Source organism: Pseudophryne corroboree, chromosome 4 (genome assembly GCF_028390025.1).
Source record: "Pseudophryne corroboree isolate aPseCor3 chromosome 4, aPseCor3.hap2, whole genome shotgun sequence".
In the NCBI taxonomy this organism is placed as follows: Eukaryota; Metazoa; Chordata; class Amphibia; order Anura; family Myobatrachidae; genus Pseudophryne; species Pseudophryne corroboree.
In genome coordinates this window covers 396301230-396323710 of record NC_086447.1, presented here as the reverse complement: position 1 = coordinate 396323710, position 22481 = coordinate 396301230, and the positions used below count along the sequence as shown (strand labels likewise).

Below are 22481 nucleotides of genomic sequence, written 5' to 3'. Positions count from 1 at the left end.
GTACAGTGCGGTAGTTCACGGCTGTGGCTACCTCTGTGTCGGCACTCGGCAGCCCGTCCATAATTGTATATACCAGTGACCTAACCGTGGTTTTTTTTTCTTTCTTTATACATACATACTAGTTACGAGTATACTATCTCTTTATCAACCAGTCTATATATTAGCAGCAGACACAGTACAGTGCGGTAGTTCACGGCTGTGGCTACCTCTGTGTCGGCACTCGGCAGCCCGTCCATAATTGTATATACCACCTAACCGTGGGTTTTTTTTCTTTCTTTATACATACATACTAGTTACGAGTATACTATCTCTTTATCAACCAGTCTATATATTAGCAGCAGACACAGTACAGTGCGGTAGTTCACGGCTGTGGCTACCTCTGTGTCGGCACTCGCCAGCCCGTCCATAATTGTATATACCACCTAACCGTGGTTTTTTTTTCTTTCTTTATACATACATACTAGTTACGAGTATACTATCTCTTTATCAACCAGTCTATATATTAGCAGCAGACACAGTACAGTGCGGTAGTTCACGGCTGTGGCTACCTCTGTGTCGGCACTCGGCAGCCCGTCCATAATTGTATATACCACCTAACCGTGGTTTTTTTTTCTTTCTTTATACATACATACTAGTTACGAGTATACTATCTCTTTATCAACCAGTCTATATATTAGCAGCAGACACAGTACAGTGCGGTAGTTCACGGCTGTGGCTACCTCTGTGTCGGCACTCGGCAGCCCGTCCATAATTGTATATACCACCTAACCGTGGTTTTTTTTTCTTTCTTTATACATACATACTAGTTACGAGTATACTATCTCTTTATCAACCAGTCTATATATTAGCAGCAGACACAGTACAGTGCGGTAGTTCACGGCTGTGGCTACCTCTGTGTCGGCACTCGGCAGCCCGTCCATAATTGTATATACCAGTGACCTAACCGTGGTTTTTTTTTCTTTCTTTATACATACATACTAGTTACGAGTATACTATCTCTTTATCAACCAGTCTATATATTAGCAGCAGACACAGTACAGTGCGGTAGTTCACGGCTGTGGCTACCTCTGTGTCGGCACTCGGCAGCCCGTCCATAATTGTATATACCACCTAACCGTGGTTTTTTTTTCTTTCTTTATACATACATACTAGTTACGAGTATACTATCTCTTTATCAACCAGTCTATATATTAGCAGCAGACACAGTACAGTGCGGTAGTTCACGGCTGTGGCTACCTCTGTGTCGGCACTCGGCAGCCCGTCCATAATTGTATATACCACCTAACCGTGGTTTTTTTTTCTTTCTTTATACATACATACTAGTTACGAGTATACTATCTCTTTATCAACCAGTCTATATATTAGCAGCAGACACAGTACAGTGCGGTAGTTCACGGCTGTGGCTACCTCTGTGTCGGCACTCGGCAGCCCGTCCATAATTGTATATACCACGTAACCGTGGTTTTTTTTTCTTTCTTTATACATACATACTAGTTACGAGTATACTATCTCTTTATCAACCAGTCTATATATTAGCAGCAGGCACAGTACAGTGCAGTAGTTCACGGCTGTGGCTACCTCTGTGTCGGCACTCGGCAGCCCGTCCATAATTGTATACTAGTATCCAATCCATCCATCTCCATTGTTTACCTGAGGTGCCTTTTAGTTGTGCCTATTAAAATATGGAGAACAAAAATGTTGAGGTTCCAAAATTAGGGAAATATCAAGATCCACTTCCACCTCGTGCTGAAGCTGCTGCCACTAGTCATGGCCGAGACGATGAAATGCCAGCAACGTCGTCTGCCAAGGCCGATGCCCAATGTCATAGTACAGAGCATGTCAAAACCAAAACACCAAATATCAGTAAAAAAAGGACTCCAAAACCTAAAATAAAATTGTCGGAGGAGAAGCGTAAACTTGCCAATATGCCATTTACCACACGGAGTGGCAAGGAACGGCTGAGGCCCTGGCCTATGTTCATGGCTAGTGGTTCAGCTTCACATGAGGATGGAAGCACTCAGCCTCTCGCTAGAAAACTGAAAAGACTCAAGCTGGCAAAAGCACCGCAAAGAACTGTGCGTTCTTTGAAATCCCAAATCCACAAGGAGAGTCCAATTGTGTCGGTTGCGATGCCTGACCTTCCCAACACTGGACGTGAAGAGCATGCGCCTTCCACCATTTGCACGCCCCCTGCAAGTGCTGGAAGGAGCACCCGCAGTCCAGTTCCTGATAGTCAGATTGAAGATGTCAGTGTTGAAGTACACCAGGATGAGGAGGATATGGGTGTTGCTGGCGCTGGGGAGGAAATTGACCAGGAGGATTCTGATGGTGAGGTGGTTTGTTTAAGTCAGGCACCCGGGGAGACACCTGTTGTCCGTGGGAGGAATATGGCCGTTGACATGCCAGGTGAAAATACCAAAAAAATCAGCTCTTCGGTGTGGAGGTATTTCACCAGAAATGCGGACAACAGGTGTCAAGCCGTGTGTTCCCTTTGTCAAGCTGTAATAAGTAGGGGTAAGGACGTTAACCACCTCGGAACATCCTCCCTTATACGTCACCTGCAGCGCATTCATAATAAGTCAGTGACAAGTTCAAAAACTTTGGGTGACAGCGGAAGCAGTCCACTGACCAGTAAATCCCTTCCTCTTGTAACCAAGCTCACGCAAACCACCCCACCAACTCCCTCAGTGTCAATTTCCTCCTTCCCCAGGAATGCCAATAGTCCTGCAGGCCATGTCACTGGCAAGTCTGACGAGTCCTCTCCTGCCTGGGATTCCTCCGATGCATCCTTGCGTGTAACGCCTACTGCTGCTGGCGCTGCTGTTGTTGCCGCTGGGAGTCGATGGTCATCCAGAGGGGAAGTCGTAAGCCCACTTGTACTACTTCCAGTAAGCAATTGACTGTTCAACAGTCCTTTGCGAGGAAGATGAAATATCACAGCAGTCATCCTACTGCAAAGCGGATAACTGAGTCCTTGACAACTATGTTGGTGTTAGACGTGCGTCCGGTATCCGCCGTTAGTTCACAGGGAACTAGACAATTTATTGAGGCAGTGTGCCCCCGTTACCAAATACCATCTAGGTTCCACTTCTCTAGGCAGGCGATACCGAGAATGTACACGGACGTCAGAAAAAGACTCACCAGTCTCCTAAAAAATGCAGTTGTACCCAATGTCCACTTAACCACGGACATGTGGACAAGTGGAGCAGGGCAGGGTCAGGACTATATGACTGTGACAGCCCACTGGGTAGATGTATGGACTCCCGCCGCAAGAACAGCAGCGGCGGCACCAGTAGCAGCATCTCGCAAACGCCAACTCTTTCCTAGGCAGGCTACGCTTTGTATCACCGCTTTCCAGAATACGCACACAGCTGAAAACCTCTTACGGCAACTGAGGAAGATCATCGCGGAATGGCTTACCCCAATTGGACTCTCCTGTGGATTTGTGGCATCGGACAACGCCAGCAATATTGTGTGTGCATTAAATATGGGCAAATTCCAGCACGTCCCATGTTTTGCACATACCTTGAATTTGGTGGTGCAGAATTTTTTAAAAAACGACAGGGGCGTGCAAGAGATGCTGTCGGTGGCCATAAAAATTGCGGGACACTTTCGGCGTACAGGCACCACGTACAGAAGACTGGAGCACCACCAAAAACTACTGAACCTGCCCTGCCATCATCTGAAGCAAGAAGTGGTAACGAGGTGGAATTCAACCCTCTATATGCTTCAGAGGTTGGAGGAGCAGCAAAAGGCCATTCAAGCCTATACAATTTAGCACGATATAGGAGATGGAATGCACCTGTCTCAAGTGCAGTGGAGAATGATTTCAACGTTGTGCAAGGTTCTGATGCCCTTTGAACTTGCCACACGTGAAGTCAGTTCAGACACTGCCAGCCTGAGTCAGGTCATTCCCCTCATCAGGCTTTTGCAGAAGAAGCTGGAGGCATTGAAGAAGGAGCTAAAAGGGAGCGATTCCGCTAGGCATGTGGGACTTGTGGATGCAGCCCTTAATTCGCTTAACAAGGATTCACGGGTGGTCAATCTGTTGAAATCAGAGCACTACATTTTGGCCACCGTGCTCGATCCTAGATTTAAAGCCTACCTTGGATCTCTCTTTCCGGCAGACACAGGTCTGCTGGGGTTGAAAGACCTGCTGGTGACAAAATTGTCAAGTCAAGCGGAACGCGACCTGTCAACATCTCCTCCTTCACATTCTCCCGCAACTGGGGGTGCGAGGAAAAGGCTCAGAATTCCGAGCCCACCCGCTGGCGGTGATGCAGGGCAGTCTGGAGCGACTGCTGATGCTGACATCTGGTCCGGACTGAAGGACCTGACAACGATTACGGACATGTCGTCTACTGTCACTGCATATGATTCTCTCAACATTGATAGAATGGTGGAGGATTATATGAGTGACCGCATCCAAGTAGGCACGTCACACAGTCCGTACTTATACTGGCAGGAAAAAGAGGCAATTTGGAGGCCCTTGCACAAACTGGCTTTATTCTACCTAAGTTGCCCTCCCACAAGTGTGTACTCCGAAAGAGTGTTTAGTGCCGCCGCTCACCTTGTCAGCAATCGGCGTACGAGGTTACATCCAGAAAATGTGGAGAAGATGATGTTCATTAAAATGAATTATAATCAATTCCTCCGCGGAGACATTGACCAGCAGCAATTGCCTCCACAAAGTACACAGGGAGCTGAGATGGTGGATTCCAGTGGGGACGAATTGATAATCTGTGAGGAGGGGGATGTACACGGTGATATATCGGAGGGTGAAGATGAGGTGGACATCTTGCCTCTGTAGAGCCAGTTTGTGCAAGGAGAGATTAATTGCTTCTTTTTTGGGGGGGGTCCAAACCAACCCGTCATATCAGTCACAGTCGTGTGGCAGACCCTGTCACTGAAATGATGGGTTGGTTAAAGTGTGCATGTCCTGTTTTGTTTATACAACATAAGGGTGGGTGGGAGGGCCCAAGGACAATTCCATCTTGCACCTCTTTTTTCTTTTCTTTTTCTTTGCATCATGTGCTGATTGGGGGGGGGGGTTTTTGGAAGGGACATCCTGCGTGACACTGCAGTGCCACTCCTAGATGGGCCCGGTGTTTGTGACGGCCACTAGGGTCGCTAATCTTACTCACACAGTCAGCTACCTCATTGCGCCTCTTTTTTTCTTTGCGTCATGTGCTGTTTGGGGAGGGTTTTTTGGAAGGGACATCCTGCGTGACACTGCAGTGCCACTCCTAGATGGGCCCGGTGTTTGTGTCGGCCACTAGGGTCGCTAATCTTACTCACACAGCTACCTCATTGCGCCTCTTTTTTTCTTTGCGTCATGTGCTGTTTGGGGAGGGTTTTTTGGAAGGGCCATCCTGCGTGACACTGCAGTGCCACTCCTAGATGGGCCCGGTGTTTGTGTCGGCCACTAGGGTCGCTAATCTTACTCACACAGCTACCTCATTGCGCCTCTTTTTTTCTTTGCGTCATGTGCTGTTTGGGGAGGGTTTTTTGGAAGGGACATCCTGCGTGACACTGCAGTGCCACTCCTAGATGGGCCCGGTGTTTGTGTCGGCCACTAGGGTCGCTTATCTTACTCACACAGCGACCTCGGTGCAAATTTTAGGACTAAAAATAATATTGTGAGGTGTGAGGTATTCAGAATAGACTGAAAATGAGTGGAAATTATGGTTTTTGAGGTTAATAATACTTTGGGATCAAAATGACCCCCAAATTCTATGATTTAAGCTGTTTTTTAGTGTTTTTGGAAAAAAACACCCGAATCCAAAACACACCCGAATCCGACAAAAAAAATTCGGTGAGGTTTTGCCAAAACGCGTTCGAACCCAAAACACGGCCGCGGAACCGAACCCAAAACCAAAACACAAAACCCGAAAAATTTCAGGCGCTCATCTCTAGTATGTGACTGAGTCACTGTGTGCTGTGTATCGCTTTTTTCAGGCAGAGAACGGATTATAAATAAAACTGGTGGTCACTATCAGCAAAACTCTGCACTGTACTGAGTACTCCTAATGCTCCCCAAAATTAGTAAATCAAGTGTCTCTCTAATCTATTCTAAACGGAGAGGACGCCAGCCACGTCCTCTCCCTATCAATCTCAATGCACGTGTGAAAATGGCGGCGACGCGCGGCTCCTTATATAGAATCCGAGTCTCGCGATAGAATCCGAGCCTCGCGAGAATCCGACAGCGTCATGATGACGTTCGGGCGCGCTCGGGTTAACCGAGCAAGGCGGGAAGATCCGAGTCGCTCGGACCCGTGAAAAAAAACATGAAGTTCTGGCGGGTTCGGATTCAGAGAAACCGAACCCGCTCATCTCTAAAGAAAACTGATCTATTTACGAAAGATAATAGAGCTGAGTTTCCACTTTCTGATCATCTAATGGAAATAAGACAAGAAGTTCCCTTTGTCTAAACACACATTAGCTTGCTATCCTCTCCCTGCGGCAATACGTACAAAGTGGGAAACGTGTCACATGTCTAATAATGACATCCACGTTGCCTGTTACTACGGTCTCTTCATCAAAAGAGCCGACAGGTGTATTGAAAACTGCCTCAAATCCATTTATTCCCTCACTGGAGCTATACATACTGTAGGCCCACGGTGGTAGCTTCATGGACTGCAAAAGCTATTGTATCGTGGTTACAGGACACAGAGGAAGAGCTACTGTCAGATCTGTCTGATAAATGCAGACTATGGGGGTAATTCAGACTGAATCGCTGCAGTGATGCCACATGCAGCCGCTGCGACCTGGACGTGGCGGGTAGCTCCCTGCCAGAACGCAGGGAGCTACTTGTCAGGTACAACAGCATTGCTGCCGTGTGATGCTTTTGTACCTGTGCGAGGGGAGTAGGGTAGACTAAGACTAGCCCTGTGCTGGGCGTCCCCCCGCATGTCAGAGAAACTGATCGTAGATGTGCTACATTTAACACATCTATGATCAGGTCTGAATTACCCCTTATAACCAGACCATATTAAGTCAGCAACAACCTACATTGGTGAGGCACTATATGATGCTTGTGGGTTAACGGCAAAGGCGTCTACTTCATCTGTACAAGCAAGACGTATCCTTTGGCTAAGATTTTGGAAAGTAGATTTGGATTCCAATAAAACACTGGAAGTCCTCTCTTTTACAGGTGATATTCTTTTTGGCGAGGAGTTAAACAAAATTGTGGCATTATTGGCTGTCGTCAAAACTGCCTTTTTACCTCAGACTCCGGCTCATCGCCCTAAATGCTCTACCTTGTGTACCTTTCACCCTCCAGGAAAAGCGAAAGGACAAGTGTTTTCCAGACAAACACATCCCACGAAGACCTCTAAGCCCAAGGCCAAGCAATCCTGGGCTGCATGTCAACCTACCACAAAACCTGACAAGCCTGCAGCCTGACAGTGCCGGCCTCCATCTGGGTGACCTCAGAGTAGGAGGCCGCCTTCTGCACTTTGTGCAGGTATGGACAGGGACCACGACAGATGCTTGAGTGCATGAAGTAGTTTCTCACGGGTACACCATCTCGTTCCAGAGGTGCACCCCTCACCAATACTTTACCATGGGCCTTCTATCAGATCAAAGCCAGTCCCTGATACTGCAAACTGTGGTCCCTTCTTCAGTCAGGTGTGATAGTGCCTGTACCTGTGCCCCAGCGAGGCAGAGAATATTACTCCACCCTGTTCCTGGTACCAAAGCCAAATGGGTCACACAGACTGATACTCAATCTCTGTTAGGGTCTCCTGCTCTGTGCTGCCACGTCGTCATGGCAACCGGGAGACAAGTGCTAGCGGAGTAACCTGAGCGTAGCTGATACTCCGGTTCGGGTCTTTTGCTGTGCAGTGGTTACAGGCTCTGTGCACGGCAGGGGATCCGGTGCTGGTTTTTGTGCTCACAGTCTGTGAGGTCTGAATGGGGCGTGGACAGCACCTGCTATATAAACCCTCTTCTCAGGTTAGGCAGATGCTGCTGAATCTTTGTTGGTTAGTCAGTTCCTGAAAGCTAGCTAGTACTGTGTAAACTTTGTATTTGTTTGTTGCTTACTGCAAATAGGCCTTGGGATTTGGTATTACACTCTGCCAATTCAGACCTAGCAGTAAGGCTGGAGTCAGTCGTTTAACCTGCTGGGGTTCTTTTGCTACTCTGTGAACCTAGCAAGTTTGCGGCTGTATTCTCAGACTTGCCTGCCAAAATCCTTTCTCACTGTGCAATGTGTTCAGGTGTCCGTTTAGTGGCAGTAAGCTGAACCAGTGCACTGCAAGTGAGGACTAGGATTGTGGAGACTCTCCTTGTGTCTATTATTCCATCTCTGACCAAGGAGTTTACTGCCACACCCGTTGGTAACCCTTTAGGGTTTTGCTGTTGCCCTTAGCAACAGCATTTCGGGTTCTCTACGTATTAAATCACTACATCTCGCTTCTTTCCATCTGAGCATTCCTAATACTAGGGAGACACCCAGTTTCTTCTCTGTTCACTTTGTGTTTATTTTGTTACCCTATCACCTTCTGTGTATGTAATGTCATATTCCCCAGTCTGTCTGTGAGTTCATTTGTTTTGCATCCCTCACCGTTCAGACACCAGTACATTCCTGCTGGCACTGGTGTGCATAACATATTCAGCAGCCTAATACTCCTGTTGAAATTTTGTGGGAATATGGAGCATACCCCTCAAAATACTTTGCAACAGGTGGTCGATCAGGTGCAGGTCCTGACACGACAATTTAATGATTTGTCCATTAAAATGCACACCTCGCAGGCCGCTGGCGGAGCTCCCGCAGCAGCAGTACCTTCAGGGGTTAAGGAGCCGAAAGTAAATCTCCCGGATCGTTTTTCTGGAGATCGCTCGCAGTTCTTTTGTTTCAAGGAGAGCTGCAAACTATATTTCCAGCTTAGGCCTCAGTCTTCTGGGTCGGAGATTCAGCGGGTGGGCATAGTGATTTCCTTGCTACAAGGAGACCCACAGGTCTGGGCATATGGGTTGCAGCCTGACTGTCCGTCGCTTAAAAGTGTTGATGCTTTTTTTAAGGCACTGGGCATGTTGTATGATGACCCTGACAAGACGGCCTCAGCCGAGGCTCAGATTTCGATCCTTAAGCAAGGGCAAAGGCCAGTTGAGGTTTATTGTACGGAGTTTCGGAGGTTGGCCCATGATACCCAGTGGAATGACCCAGCCCTGAGACACCAGTACCGAAGAGGTCTTTCTAACCAGTTAAAAGACCAACTGGTACAATATCCCTTGCCTGATAGCTTGGATCAGCTCATGCAGTTATCCATTCGGGTGGATAGACGGCTGAGAGAGCGCAGGCTTGAAAGGGAGACCGAGGTTTCCTTCTTTCCCAAGGAAACCTCAGACTCTGAGGAATTTTCCGAGGAGCCTATGCAGATTGGGGATACCCGCCTCTCCTCGCGTGAGAAGACGCGGAGGAGACAGCAGGGGTTATGTTTGTACTGTGGGAATAAAGGTCATGTGGTAGTATCATGCCCAGAAAAGCCGGAAAACTTCAGGGCCTGAGGGTGATGGGAAATATCCTGTCAGGTCAGAAGTCGGAATTTCCCAAGAAGACTTTTATCATTCCGGTGACCTTGAAGATCCTCGGTCAAACTGTCAAGACTGAGGCCTTTGTGGACAGTGGGGCCGACGGGGTTTTTATGGACCGCCAATTCGCCCTGAAACACTCTGTTCCCTTAGTACCCTTGGCATCGGAAATTGAGATTTGTGGGTTAAACGGGGAACCATTATCCCAGGGTAAAATTACCTCTTGCACTAGCCAGATTTCTTTGTTTATTGGAGCCACACACTCTGAAAAATTGTCCTTTTATGTGACTGTCTGTACTTTTGCCCCATTGGTGTTGGGGTTACCCTGGTTAAGGGCCCACAATCCTCAATTTGACTGGGTCTCTGGGGAGATTCTTGGTTGGGGTACTGATTGTTTCAGGAGTTGCTTGAGCCTTCCAGTCAGGCTTTCGCAGCTAAGTTTGCCAGGATTGCCAGGATGTTATGCAGATTTTGCGGACGTGTTCTCCAAAAGAGTTGCAGAGGTACTACCTCCCCATCGCCCCTATGACTGTGCCATTGATTTGTTGCCGAATGCTAAGCTTCCCAAGAGCAGGTTGTACTCCCTGTCACGTCCTGAGACTCAGGCTATGGCAGAGTACATTCAGGAGAACTTTGCTAAGGGATTTATCAGACCTTCACAGTCTCCAGTTGGGTCGGGGTTCTTCTTCATTTGTAAAAAGGACGGTTTGTTGCGACCCTGCATCGACTTCAGGGAATTGAACCGTATCACGATTAAAAACTCATACCCACTGCCTCTCATTTCGGTCTTGTTTGACCAGCTTCGTACTGCCACCATTTTTTCTAAGATTGACCTACGCGGTGCGTACAATCTAATCCGAATAAGAGAGGGGGATGAATGGAAGACTGCCTTTAATACCCACTCAGGGCATTATGAATATTTGGTGATGCCTTTTGGGCTCTGTAATGCCCCGGCAGTCTTCCAGGACTTCATGAACGATGTGCTCAGGGAATATTTGGATAGATTCTTAGTTGTATACTTAGATGACATCCTAATCTTCTCCCATTCCCTGGAGGAACATCGGAAGCATGTACGCTTAGTCCTCCAGAAACTCAGAGACCACCGGCTTGGGGCGAAGCTGGAGAAGTGCGAATTTGAAGTTCAGCAAATCGCATTTCTAGGATATATTATCTCCCCAGAAGGTTTCCAAATGGAGGGTTCCAAGGTACAGGCAGTCCTGGATTGGGTGCAGCCCACTAGTTTGAAGGCGCTTCAGCGTTTTTTGGGCTTTGCAAATTTTTATAGACGATTTATCGCTGGATTTTCGTCTATAGTGGCGCCCTTGGTGGCACTCACTAAGAAAGGGGCGGATGTTGCTCACTGGTCTTGTGAGGCCAAAGCGGCTTTTGCCCGTCTCAAAAGGGCATTTGTCTCGGCCAAGGTGCTGCGACACCCAGATCCAGAGCGTCCTTTTGTGGTGGAGGTGGATGCCTCTGAGATGGGTATTGGGGCAGTGCTCTCTCAGATGGGGGTGTCTGATAATCGCCTTCATCCCTGTGCTTACTTTTCCCGTAAATTTTCGCCTGCCGAGATGAATTATGACGTGGGTAACCGGGAATTGTTGGCTATTAAGGATGCACTCGAGGAGTGGAGACACTGGCTTGAGGGGGCTAAGTTTGTGGTCTCAATTCTCACCGACCATAAGAATTTGGCATATTTAGAGTCAGCGAAGCGCCTCAATGCCAGGCAGGCATGATGGGCTTTGTTTTTTGCTCGCTTTAATTTTTTGATAACATATCGCCCTGGGTCAAAAAACATCAAGGCTGATGCGCTCTCGCGGAGTTTTGCTCCAATCCAGGAGACCACCGAGGAGCCATTGCCCATTGTGTCCCCATCATGTATTAAAGTGGGCATTACCCAGGACCTCTTGTCATTAGTCCTTAGAGCACAGGAGCAGGCTCCTCCAGACCTTCCGGTAGGTCTTTTGTTTGTGCCTCCTAGGTTAAGACAGCGAGTGTTCCTGGAATTCCATGCCAAGAAGTCGGCAGGTCACCCGGGTATTGCCAGAACTCGGGAGTTGCTATCTAGGGTGGTGTGGTGGCCCTCGGTGGCTAGGGATGTGGATCAGTGGGTTCAGGCATGTGAAATCTGTGCCCGAAATAAGACTCCTAGAGGGGTTCCTGTTGGCCCATTACATCCACTCTCTATTCCATCTAAGCCATGGACCCACATTTCAATGGATTTTGTGGTGGACTTGCCCAAATCCTCGGGGATGACAGCCATCTGGGTTGTCGTTGACAGGTTTTCGAAGATGGCGCACTTCGTTCCATTGGTTGGGCTGCCATCGGCCAGATGCCTGTCTGAATTATTTATGCTGCATGTTGTGCATCTCCACGGGTTGCCACTTGATGTGGTCTCTGACCGCGGATCCCAGTTTGTGGCCAAATTCTGGAGGGCATTTTGTTCCGATCTCCAGATTTCTGTCAGCTTGTCGTCAGGCTACCATCCGCAGTCTAATGGGCAGACTGAAAGGGTGAACCAGTCCTTGGAGCAGTTCCTCAGGTGTTATGTCTCCAAGTGTCAGACTGACTGGGTGGCTCATCTGTCCATGGCGGAGTTTGCCTATAACAACGCGGCTCACTCTGCTACAGGGATCTCTCCCTTCCTTTGTGTGTATGGGCATCATCCTAAGGCCAATTCTTTTGACCCCCTGGACTCCACGCCTGGTGGTTCCTCTGTGGTTTCGGTCCTTAGAGGTATTTGGAGGAAAGTGAAGAAAGCCCTTGTGTCTGTGTCATTAGTGACCAAAAGGGTTTTTGATAAGCGGAAAAGACCCTGCAGCTTCAAATTAGGAGACTTCGTCTGGTTGTCTACCAAGAATTTGAAGTTGAGACAGCCATCTCATAAGTTAGGCCCCCGGTTCATCGGTCCTTATAAGATCACTAGGGTTATCAATCCGGTGGCATTTCAGTTAGATCTACCCCGTTCTTTGGGTATCAATAAAACATTTAATTGTTCCCTTTTAAAATGGGCGATTAGTAATCCTTCTTCCAGTGGAAGACCTTCCCCTCTTCTGATACGTGGCCAGAGGGAGTTTGTTGTTGAAAGGATTCTTGACTCCAAGATGGTTCGGGGTCGGCTGTCATTTTTGGTGCACTGGAAGGGGTATGGCCCGGAGGAGCGGTCATGGGTGCGCAGTTGTGATCTTCATGCCCCCAGACTGTTACGCTCTTTCTTCTCGCAGTTCCCCGATAAACCCGGTGGTAGGGGTTCTTTGACCCCTCGTCAGAGGGGGGGTACTGTTAGGGTCTCCTGCTCTGTGCTGCCACGTCGTCATGGCAACCGGGAGACAAGTGCTAGCGGAGTAACCTGAGCGTAACTGATACTCCGGTTCGGGTCTTTGGCTGTGCAGTGGTTACAGGCTCTGTGCACGGCAGGGGATCCAGTGCTGGTTTTTGTGCTCACAGTCTGTGAGGTCTGAGTGGGGCGTGGACAGCACCTGCTATATAAACCCTCTTCTCAGGTTAGACAGATGCTGCTGAATCTTTGTTGGTTAGTCAGTTCCTGAAAGCTAGCTAGTACTGTGTAAACTTTGTATTTGTTTGTTGCTTACTGCAAATAGGCCTTGGGATTTGGTATTACACTCTGCCAATCCAGACCTAGCAGTAAGACTGGAGTCAGTCGTTTAACCTGCTGGGGTTCTTTTGCTACTCTGTGAACCTAGCAAGTTTGCGGCTGTATTCTCAGACTTGCCTGCCAAAATCCTTTCTTACTGTGCAAGGTGTTCAGGTGTCAGTTTAGTGGCAGTAAGCTGAACCAGTGCACTGCAAGTGAGGACTAGGATTGTGGAGACTCTCCTTGTGTCTATTATTCCATCTCTGACCAAGGAGTTTACTGCCACACCCGTTGGTAACCCTTTAGGGTTTTGCGGTTGCCCTTAGCAACAGCATTTCGGGTTCTCTACGTATTAAATCACTACATCTCGCTTCTTTCCATCTGAGCATTCCTAATACTAGGGAGACACCCAGTTTCTTCTCTGTTCACTTTGTGTTTATTTTGTTACCCTATCACCTTCTGTGTATGTAATGTCATATTCCCCAGTCTGTCTGTGAGTTCATTTGTTTTGCATCCCTCATCGTTCAGACACCAGTACATTCCTGCTGGCACTGGTGTGCATAACAATCTCAAATCTTTTAACTACTTTGTGAAAGTCTCACAGTTTTGCATGGAATCCCTGCGATCTATAGTTTTGGTCATGGAACATAGTGACTTTATGGTATCCCTGGACATACAGGATGCATTCCTCCATATCCCTATTGCACTCTCACACCAGCAATTTCTGCAGTTTGCTATTAGCAACCAACATTATCAGTTCCGGGCTCTGCTGTTTGTCCTAGCTATGGTGCCCAGAATATTTACCATAGTCATGGCTGTTATGACAGCACAACTTTGTCGTCAGGGAATCAGAATCTTTCCATTTCTAGATGACCTACTGCTTCTGGCGAACTCATACAAAGTTCTCCTCAATTATATTCCACTTGCAGTAGCCTTTCTACAATGTCATGGCTGGCTGATAAATTGGAAAAAGTCCTCCCTGGTATCATCACAACAGATGATACACCTGGGAGCACTTCTGGACTCTCAAAGTCAACAACTTTTCCTATCACCGGACAAGATTTTGAAAAATTGATGCACAAAATATGCCAATTCCTTCACCAACCTCAAGTGTCCGTTCATGCGGCAATGCATGTTCTCGGTCTGATGGTGTCAACATTCGACATGGTCGAATATGCTCAGTTTCATTCTCGCCCTCTGCAGAAACTGATTCTCTCCAAATGGAATGGTTAACTAAATTGATGATAACCCTAACTCCAGAGGTTCGACTTGGTGGCTACAAGATCACCAACTAAGCAGGGGAAGACCATTCTGGATCTCCAACTGGGTGTTACTCACGACAGATGCCAGCCTTTGCAGCTGGGGAGTGGTAACAGAACAACTATCATTCCAAGGGAAATGGAGCCTAGCAGAATCTCAGATGCCAATCAATGTGTTAGAATTAAAGGCAGTTTACAAGGCGTTGATTCTGGGTCAGACAGTTCTTCAGGGCAGACCTGTTCAAGTACAGTCAGACAACGCCATGACAGTGGTATATATCAACCATCGGGGGGATGCCAGAGGTGACCAAGATTCTTCGGTGGGCCGAACAACATCTTCTTACATTATCAGCGGTGTTCATTCCAGGCGTACTAAACTGGAAAACGGACTTCCTCAGGAGTCAAGATGTTCATGCTGGAAAAAGGGCTCTACACCCAGAGGTCTTCAAGCTCCTAGTGGACAGATGGGGGTCTTCCAGGTGTGGATCTCATCGCCTCACACCACAACCACAAGGTTCCTGTGTTCGGATCCCAATCCAGGTATCCTCAGACACCTGTCAATTCAGTGGACATTTCGCCTACCGTACATCATCCCTCCAGTAGCTCGTCTTCCTCGAGTGCTGCGAAAATTCAGTCAAGAAGGAGGAAACCTCATTCTGGTAGCCCCCGCATGGCCCAGGAGGCATTAGTTCTTCGATCTCCAGGGCCTCTCTGTAGGACGCCTTCTATTTCCACAACGATGAGACCTTCTATCTCAGGGTCCTTGTCTCCATCCAGACCTAGGCCACCTGTCTTTGACAGCGTGGCTCTTGAGTCATCAATCCTGAGGACAAAAGGATTTTCAGAAACTGTTATTCAAACCATGCTTAAGGCACGTAAACCTGCCTCAGCACGCATCTATTACAGAGTGTGGCATACCTACTATGCTTGACGCGCTGAAAAGCATTATGATGCAAATATCTTTAAAAATATAAGAATACTTGCCTTCCTGCAATGTGGTTTGGTTCTAGGCTTATGGCTTGCTTCTCAGAAAGTGCAGGTTTCGGCATTATCTGTTTGGTTCCAACGTAGAATTGACTCACTTGTGGATTCAATTGTGTACTTTCCTTGAGGCAGTTATTCACATACAACCACCTTATGTCCCTCAAGTGGCTTCATGGGATCTATCAGTTGTACTGGACGCTCTTTCAGAGCCCCCCATTGAACCATTGGAATCAGCCGACTTGAAATGGTTGACAGCAAAGGCACTGTTTCTGCTTGCCATTGCATCAGCTAGGAGGTTGTCTGACTTGGGAGCTCTCTCCTGTCATCATTCCTTTCTGATATTTCATCATGACAGAGTGGTTCTCCGGACTAGGCCACGTTACCTCCCTGAAGTGGTTTCTAAATTCCATCTAAATCAAGAGATTGTGGTTCCAGCCTTTGTCTCCACGGACCTCTCACCAAAAGAACATTATTTGGATGTGGTTTGTGCTCTGTCTGTCTAAGTAGACCATTCTAGCTCCATCAGACAGTCTTATGTTCTGTTCATTCTTTTTGGTTTTCGCAAGCGTGGTTGGCCTGCTAATAAGCAAACGCCAGCCATATTGATTAGAATGGTCATTGCATATGCCTACTGTTAAGCTGAACTACTTGTCCCAGCTTCAATTTTGGCTCTTTCTACTTTGTCTTTTGGACCTGCATGGGCGTCACGCCGTGGAGCGTCCACTGAACAATTGTGCAAGGCAGCTACGTGGTCTTCAGTCCACACATTTCTTACGTTTTTTTGCCTTTGATATATTCGCCTCCCAGGATGCTTACTTTGGACGCTGGATTCTCTTATACTCTCAGGCGCATCCCCACCCTTGAAGTACTGCTGTAGGACATCCCCGATGTTTCCCTGTGGCACCCTATGAACCCTGCAAAATAAAACAAAATAAAATAAAAGAGTTATGGTAGACTTACCTTTGGTAACTCTCTTTCTTCTAAGTTCATAGGGTCCACAGGGCTCCCACACTGATGCACCTGGCCTCTCCAGGTTTTCACGGCATTGGCCTCTGGTTCCCTTCTCCTGTCCGTGAGAATGTGTTCTTCTGAGCCTAACACCTTTCTTCTCTCCTTTGTCTGCTTTCTGATCTGGGCTATTTACCAAAACTGAAGGCCTGAGCATGGAGGCGGGGTTATAGGGAGGAAGAGCCAGGAATCCTGGGATATGCTGAAAGCTTTAACTGTTTAGTGGCTGGACTCTCCATCCACCACTACAACCCTGATGTTTCCCTGTGGACCCTATGAACTTAGAAGAGAGTTAACAAAGGTAAGTCTACCATAACTCTCGTTTTTTCTCCTCCATTGCGGTAGCCATTTGGTTGAGGCCATTTCTACACAGATATCCTCGTTCACAGTTGCAGAGGCAGGCCCCCTCTCTGTCCGGGCCCCATATTGCAGTTCCCCTTTCTGATGGTTGCCCTGCCCAGCACTATTGTATATATGCATGCTGGGAGGAAAGCATAACATGCAAGGCAAGGCTTTGCTACATAGAGTATCTCCCTTCTTAGCATTCGACTCTCAACTGTCACACTGCGAACAAACTCAGTCGTGTTTATGACTTTAGTTAGTAATATTGTGAAACGTGGTTTCAAATCTCATACTTTTTTGTCAGTTATTTGTATGAAGAACAATTGAAATAAAATTCTCTATAAATTGTGCAGGTGAACCAGGTGATAAAGGAGACAAGGGTCTGAAGGGATATGGCCTTGTTGGATTTGGAGGCGACCCAGGACCAAGAGGTAACTAATAAACAGACCATGGGCCGGATGTAATGACGCCCAAGTTCAACATCCGTGCGGGATGCCGGCAGAATGTTGACTTTTTTTTAAAGGGGCATTCACTTACAAGGCATGGTTTTGCCTTGTAAGTGATGGCCCCTTTAAAAGAAGTCCACGTTCAGCCGGCATCCTGTATGGCCACCGAACTCGGGTGCCATTACATCCGGCCCCATATGCTTTTGTTTAGTGATTTGTGTTTGGTTACATAGTACATGATATGCTCCGCTAGCGGAGGTGTATGCCGGGTTCATGGTATGTTAATATTGTTCTTTACAGACAGCCTTCAGGTCACAGCAAGCCTACCTCTGTATGCCAGCACTTGGAAAAACACAAAATACCTAATGTTGTTATAACTTATTGGACAACACCTTCACCTGTCGGGGTGGTGGCCTGCAAGCTCTTTAGCATGGCCGCCGCCCTAGGGCTTCTGTCATTTTCAGGAGCTCTAGATTGCTTCTCCTCCGCCTTTGGACTAACAGCCACTGCCTCGCGCTGGCTATTATTAGCCAGTGCAAGGGGATGGAGTGATGACGTGTCTCACCGCAATTGACTCTCTGTTGCCATCTTGAACTTTAAAAATGGTGCCACTAGCGAGCCATTTATGGCTCATGGTCCCATTTTTTAGATGGGAAATGCTGCAATTGTGTTCGTAAGGCAGTAGTGGAAACTCACCACCGCTGCCCTACGCCCACTGCTGAACTCTGCAGTAATGTCTGATGGGGACTGTATCCTCCAGGATTCATGCACACTGCCATGCCCGACACCTCAGCTGGGTCCTACTGCCATGCTTGCTACCTCATTTGTCGCCTCTTCCGGTTTCTGCCGCATCGGCAGGTAGCACTGGGATCCCTCTGGATTCGGCACAGCCACCATGCTGATGGTGTGCTAAACTGCCATGACTGGAGATCAGTCGCCAGCTCCAACCTCAGCAGTCTGCACACTGTGCATCTGGTCAGCTGGTCGGCGGTTGTGCCTGCTGGTTTTAATTCTCGTTTAAAACCAGAAGACCCAACATGTCCCGGCAGAGGCGACAAATGATGGAATCCAAAACCTGCGAGAATTTGACACCAGTAGGAGGACGTTCGGCCTCGATCTGGAATTTGAGTCTGGTGGGAACACCCGAGCTGGGTTATCTGAAAAACAAAACAAAAAGTTGATCATCATAGTTCAGATGTTCTTATTTTCCATATCTGTATTTCAGGGGACAGAGGGAAACCAGGACTAGGATTTGATGGAGGACCAGGTCTAATGGGTCCTCGCGGGCACAGAGGACAACCTGGGCAGAGAGGGTATACAGGAGAAAGAGGACCACCAGGACTATGCATAACTACTGTTTGTGAAACAAGTCAGTCTACAGGAGAACCTACAGAAGAGCCTGACTCATAATGAGCTCAATGGGCACAGAATGGACCTTTATTGTTTACTTGTAGGAGGTGGCTGCAAAGGATATCTTTCAATTCGTTTTGTGTGGAAGACTGGAGGTTACATTTTATTTGACATGCTAACTTTTGTAAATAAAGGAAAATTACATTTAAAGGTTAAGTAATTGTGATTTAATGCAAAAAAAAATAATCTTCATACAATTTATCACTTGTAGTTATTTATTTAAAAAATGAACAAAATATTTTTTTTCTCTATGGAAACTAGCGCCATATTTATCAATAAGTATCTATGGCACAAAAAGAACATAAGCAACTTAAAGGCCATCGTTATAAATTGTCCTGTTAATATAGCTACTCTCTTTTGTCACTGCTGAATATAAAGATAGGAGGAAAGTCACTGAATTGTATTACTTGGTAACTATGTAATAAAACACGGCAAGGTACCTAATAAAGAATTCCGTTTCTTCTTTTTTTGTATTATGTTCTTCATGCTTAATGACAATATAATTATTTCATAGCCTAGAAAACAGCAACTGCACTTAATTATGTCACATTACAACATGATGATATCACAGTTTTAGGATTTAGCAAAATGCTATAATTCTGTCCTTAAAAATGTGAAAACAGCTATTTCTATGGGCCTGATTGAGAGATGTACTCAATGTCAATGTCGTACACAGTGGAGATTTGTCTGATGTGCCCCGTTGTTCCTGATGTTTCCTCTTATGTATGTAAGTGGTAGATGTGAGACGCTGACAGTGAGTGTCTCTGTGCACAAAATACTGAGTCATTAGCATATTTTCACAAGTCAACTGCAAACAAAATCACACCTACATATACCTCTAAATCAGGCACTATTTGCAGAATTAAGGGCATTATTCTGAATTGTTAACAAACCAAAAAAGCAAACTAATGGGCAAAACAATGTTGCACTGCAGATGGGACAGATGTAACATGTGCAGAGAGAGTTAGATTTGGGTGGGGTGTGTTCAAACTGAAATCTAATTTGCAGTGTAAAAATAAAGCACCCAGTATTTACTATGCACAGAAAAAATATACCCCACTCAAATCTAAATTTATCTGCATGTTACATCTGCCCGACCTGCAGTACAACATGGTTTTGCCCATTAGTGTGCTTTTTTTGTTGTGCTAACAAACCTGAATACCCCCTTAAGCATACCTCCCATTTGTCCTGATTTTCGCGGGACAGTCCGCTGTCCCACCCGCGGGGCGCAGTGTCCCTCAATGGGGGAGGCAGTTGGGAGGCTGCAGTCATCGCTGCCCTGCTTAGCAGAGCAGCGGTGAATAGATGCTGTGCGCATACAGCCATGGGAGACAGAGGGAGAAGGGGCATACCAACAGCTCACAGAGCGCTGGGCATGCCCCCTTAGTGACAAGAATGGGGCATGGCTCGCACTCCCTTGAAGCCACGCCCCTTTCCCCATAAACCACGCCCCTTTCAAAAATCCGACGCAGCTCACTCTTTACCTGTACCAAATGTTGGGAGGTATTAATACTGTAAAGCAGGAGATTTTATTTCTGTTTTTTGGGAAAGAACTAGCAAGGACACAGTATAAAACTCCATGGGCTAAATTTACTGTGCAGCACTTTTCATAGCTGCACATCTTCAGTGTTTCGGACGCTGGATTTGAAGAGGCCATTATATTCAATTTATTCAACACAAGCCAGGCATGTTTTGCACTGGATAGAATTTCTCATTTAAATCCAGTGACTTTGAAAGGCACCGCATAATAAATTTAGCCCCATGAGTACATGTTTATATTGTAACATTCCTATGAGTACACCACATTTTATTGATTATAACCTAAATAATGATTATTGCTATTGTGTAGATAGAAATAACATACTACAATGATTACACCTAAAGTAACACACTGATGCTGTGGGAACAGCAGGCACTAAATTATTACAGAAAAAAAATATATGAAAAACTGCTATCGAACAAAAATAAATGACCCCCACCCCCTCTCCCCCTTGAGTTGTACACTAGTACAAAGTAAATAATTATGGAAAAGTTACAAAAAAGAAAAAGAAAAAAGATTAAATAATAATATAAAAATAACATCACTAGGCAGACACTAATTATGCAACTACAGTAGTTATGATACCTATGACATCGCAAGTTTTACTGGTGTATGAGGGAAAACTTTAGTTGTGTATGGACTAGACGGGCCATCCTGAAGCTTCATATCGTGTATATCGCCACAGCTATTGTCATAACGGTATGGAGTTTTAAACTGCCTGTACAGTAATAATATGTGTAGACAATACATACTGTACTATACTTGCACTTGTTGTATGAAACTCTAAAAAGTCCTAGACATGTATTCACCGAAGCTCCACTTGATGGCAGAATCAGATCAGGAAAATTCAATAACTATACAACACTTGTTATTTTAAAAGAAAATGACTTGTCCACTGAGTGGCAGGAATTTATATATTTTAATATTTTTATTACTTGGAATCTTATGTAAACCACTCTTAAATATTGGAAAAATCACACTGAGATTAGAAAAACAGCAGATATAACATTTAAGCAGCAGATATAACATTATATCAGTCAATATCAAGTAAGATATCATTCATGTATTATTTCCTTATCTGCATAAAAATCGACATAATCAAGTACTAGAGCCATATTTTTTTTATTTTAATTAAATAGTCTATATACCACCAATGTACCATAATACACATTAAACGTAAACTGTGATAAAAACAAGTTTCCATTAAAGACAGAACACTGTAATCAGTATATGCATATACACAGGGCCGGTTCTGGGGCTCTGTGCGCCCCGGGCGGCAATAGGGGGCGTGGCTTCGTACAGGGAGCGTGGTCATTTACGCCCCCTGTACAGATTGAAATGATGTGCGGTGCTCGATGATGTCATCGCGCACCGCACAGTAAAGGACCTGTCCACGAAGGGAAACTAGACGTGTACGCGGCTAGTTTCCCTTCACAGCGGCCAGCGGCAGCGGGGGGCACAGCAGCAGCGGACCTTGCCCTGGTGCGGCGCCCTCTGAATGGCGCCCTGCGCCCTCTGGGAGGCGGCGCCCCGGGCAAAAGTCCTGCTTGCCCGTGGCAAGATCCGCTACTGCATATACACACGGTCACATTATTATGACCACCAGCTAATAGTCAGAGTAACCACAACGAGTGATGTGTGTGCAGATGGCCTATTGCATACGTATAGCCACCAAGCCAGCACACAACACATAACTTACTTCATGAGCTACATGCTGCTGACGTCAAATATAGGAGATGGTCATAATAATGTGAATCGACCGTGTATAACATATTAGGGGGGACATGTACTAATCAGTGATAAAAGGGGAGAAATGAGCCAGTGGAGATGTTGCCCATGTCAACCAATCAGCTGCTCTGTATATGTTTATAGTATGCAAATTATAAATGTTACGTCAATGCTGATTGGTTACCATAGGCAACTTCTCCACTGGCTTACTTCTCCACTTTTATCACTGCTTAGTACATGTCCCCCTAAGAACCTAATTTACTACACACCATTCTCTTTTATAGAGCAGATACTGAGAATATTTGAGATTAATGTATAGTATACCAAAACTTGTGTATTACTAAACTAAGTAATATATAGCTATAGTGTTTATAGATAACAAAATAATCCACCACACTCTCTCAAAGACTCAAACCACTCTGCTATATATAAAGGATTGGGATGGGATCCCATCAGTTGGGATACCCAGTGGAAAATGCAGGATTTCTAGAGGGGGGTTTCCAAATGCAATCTGCAAATATCCCACTCTGCAAAACATGGAAAAAAGTATATATGATCTTAGTGTAGGCTGTATCAAACATATTTAAATTAGATAAATAATTTAAGTGGTCAGAAAAAGGTTAAACATACTA

General features: G+C 46.2%; 1 protein-coding gene across 1 annotated transcript in view; it reads left to right on the top strand.

The window, feature by feature from the left end:
- The window catches only part of LOC134910919 (collagen alpha-3(IX) chain-like), a 51346-nt gene extending 32335 nt beyond the window's left edge, over window positions 1-19011 (top strand). Inside the window, exons 12-13 of the mRNA XM_063919307.1 lie at window positions 17079-17156; window positions 18397-19011. Of these exons, the coding sequence (XP_063775377.1) occupies window positions 17079-17156; window positions 18397-18581 (263 nt within the window). The 3' untranslated portion in view covers window positions 18582-19011. The remainder of the gene's footprint in view (window positions 1-17078; window positions 17157-18396) is intronic.
- The last annotated feature ends 3470 nt before the right edge of the window (window positions 19012-22481 follow it).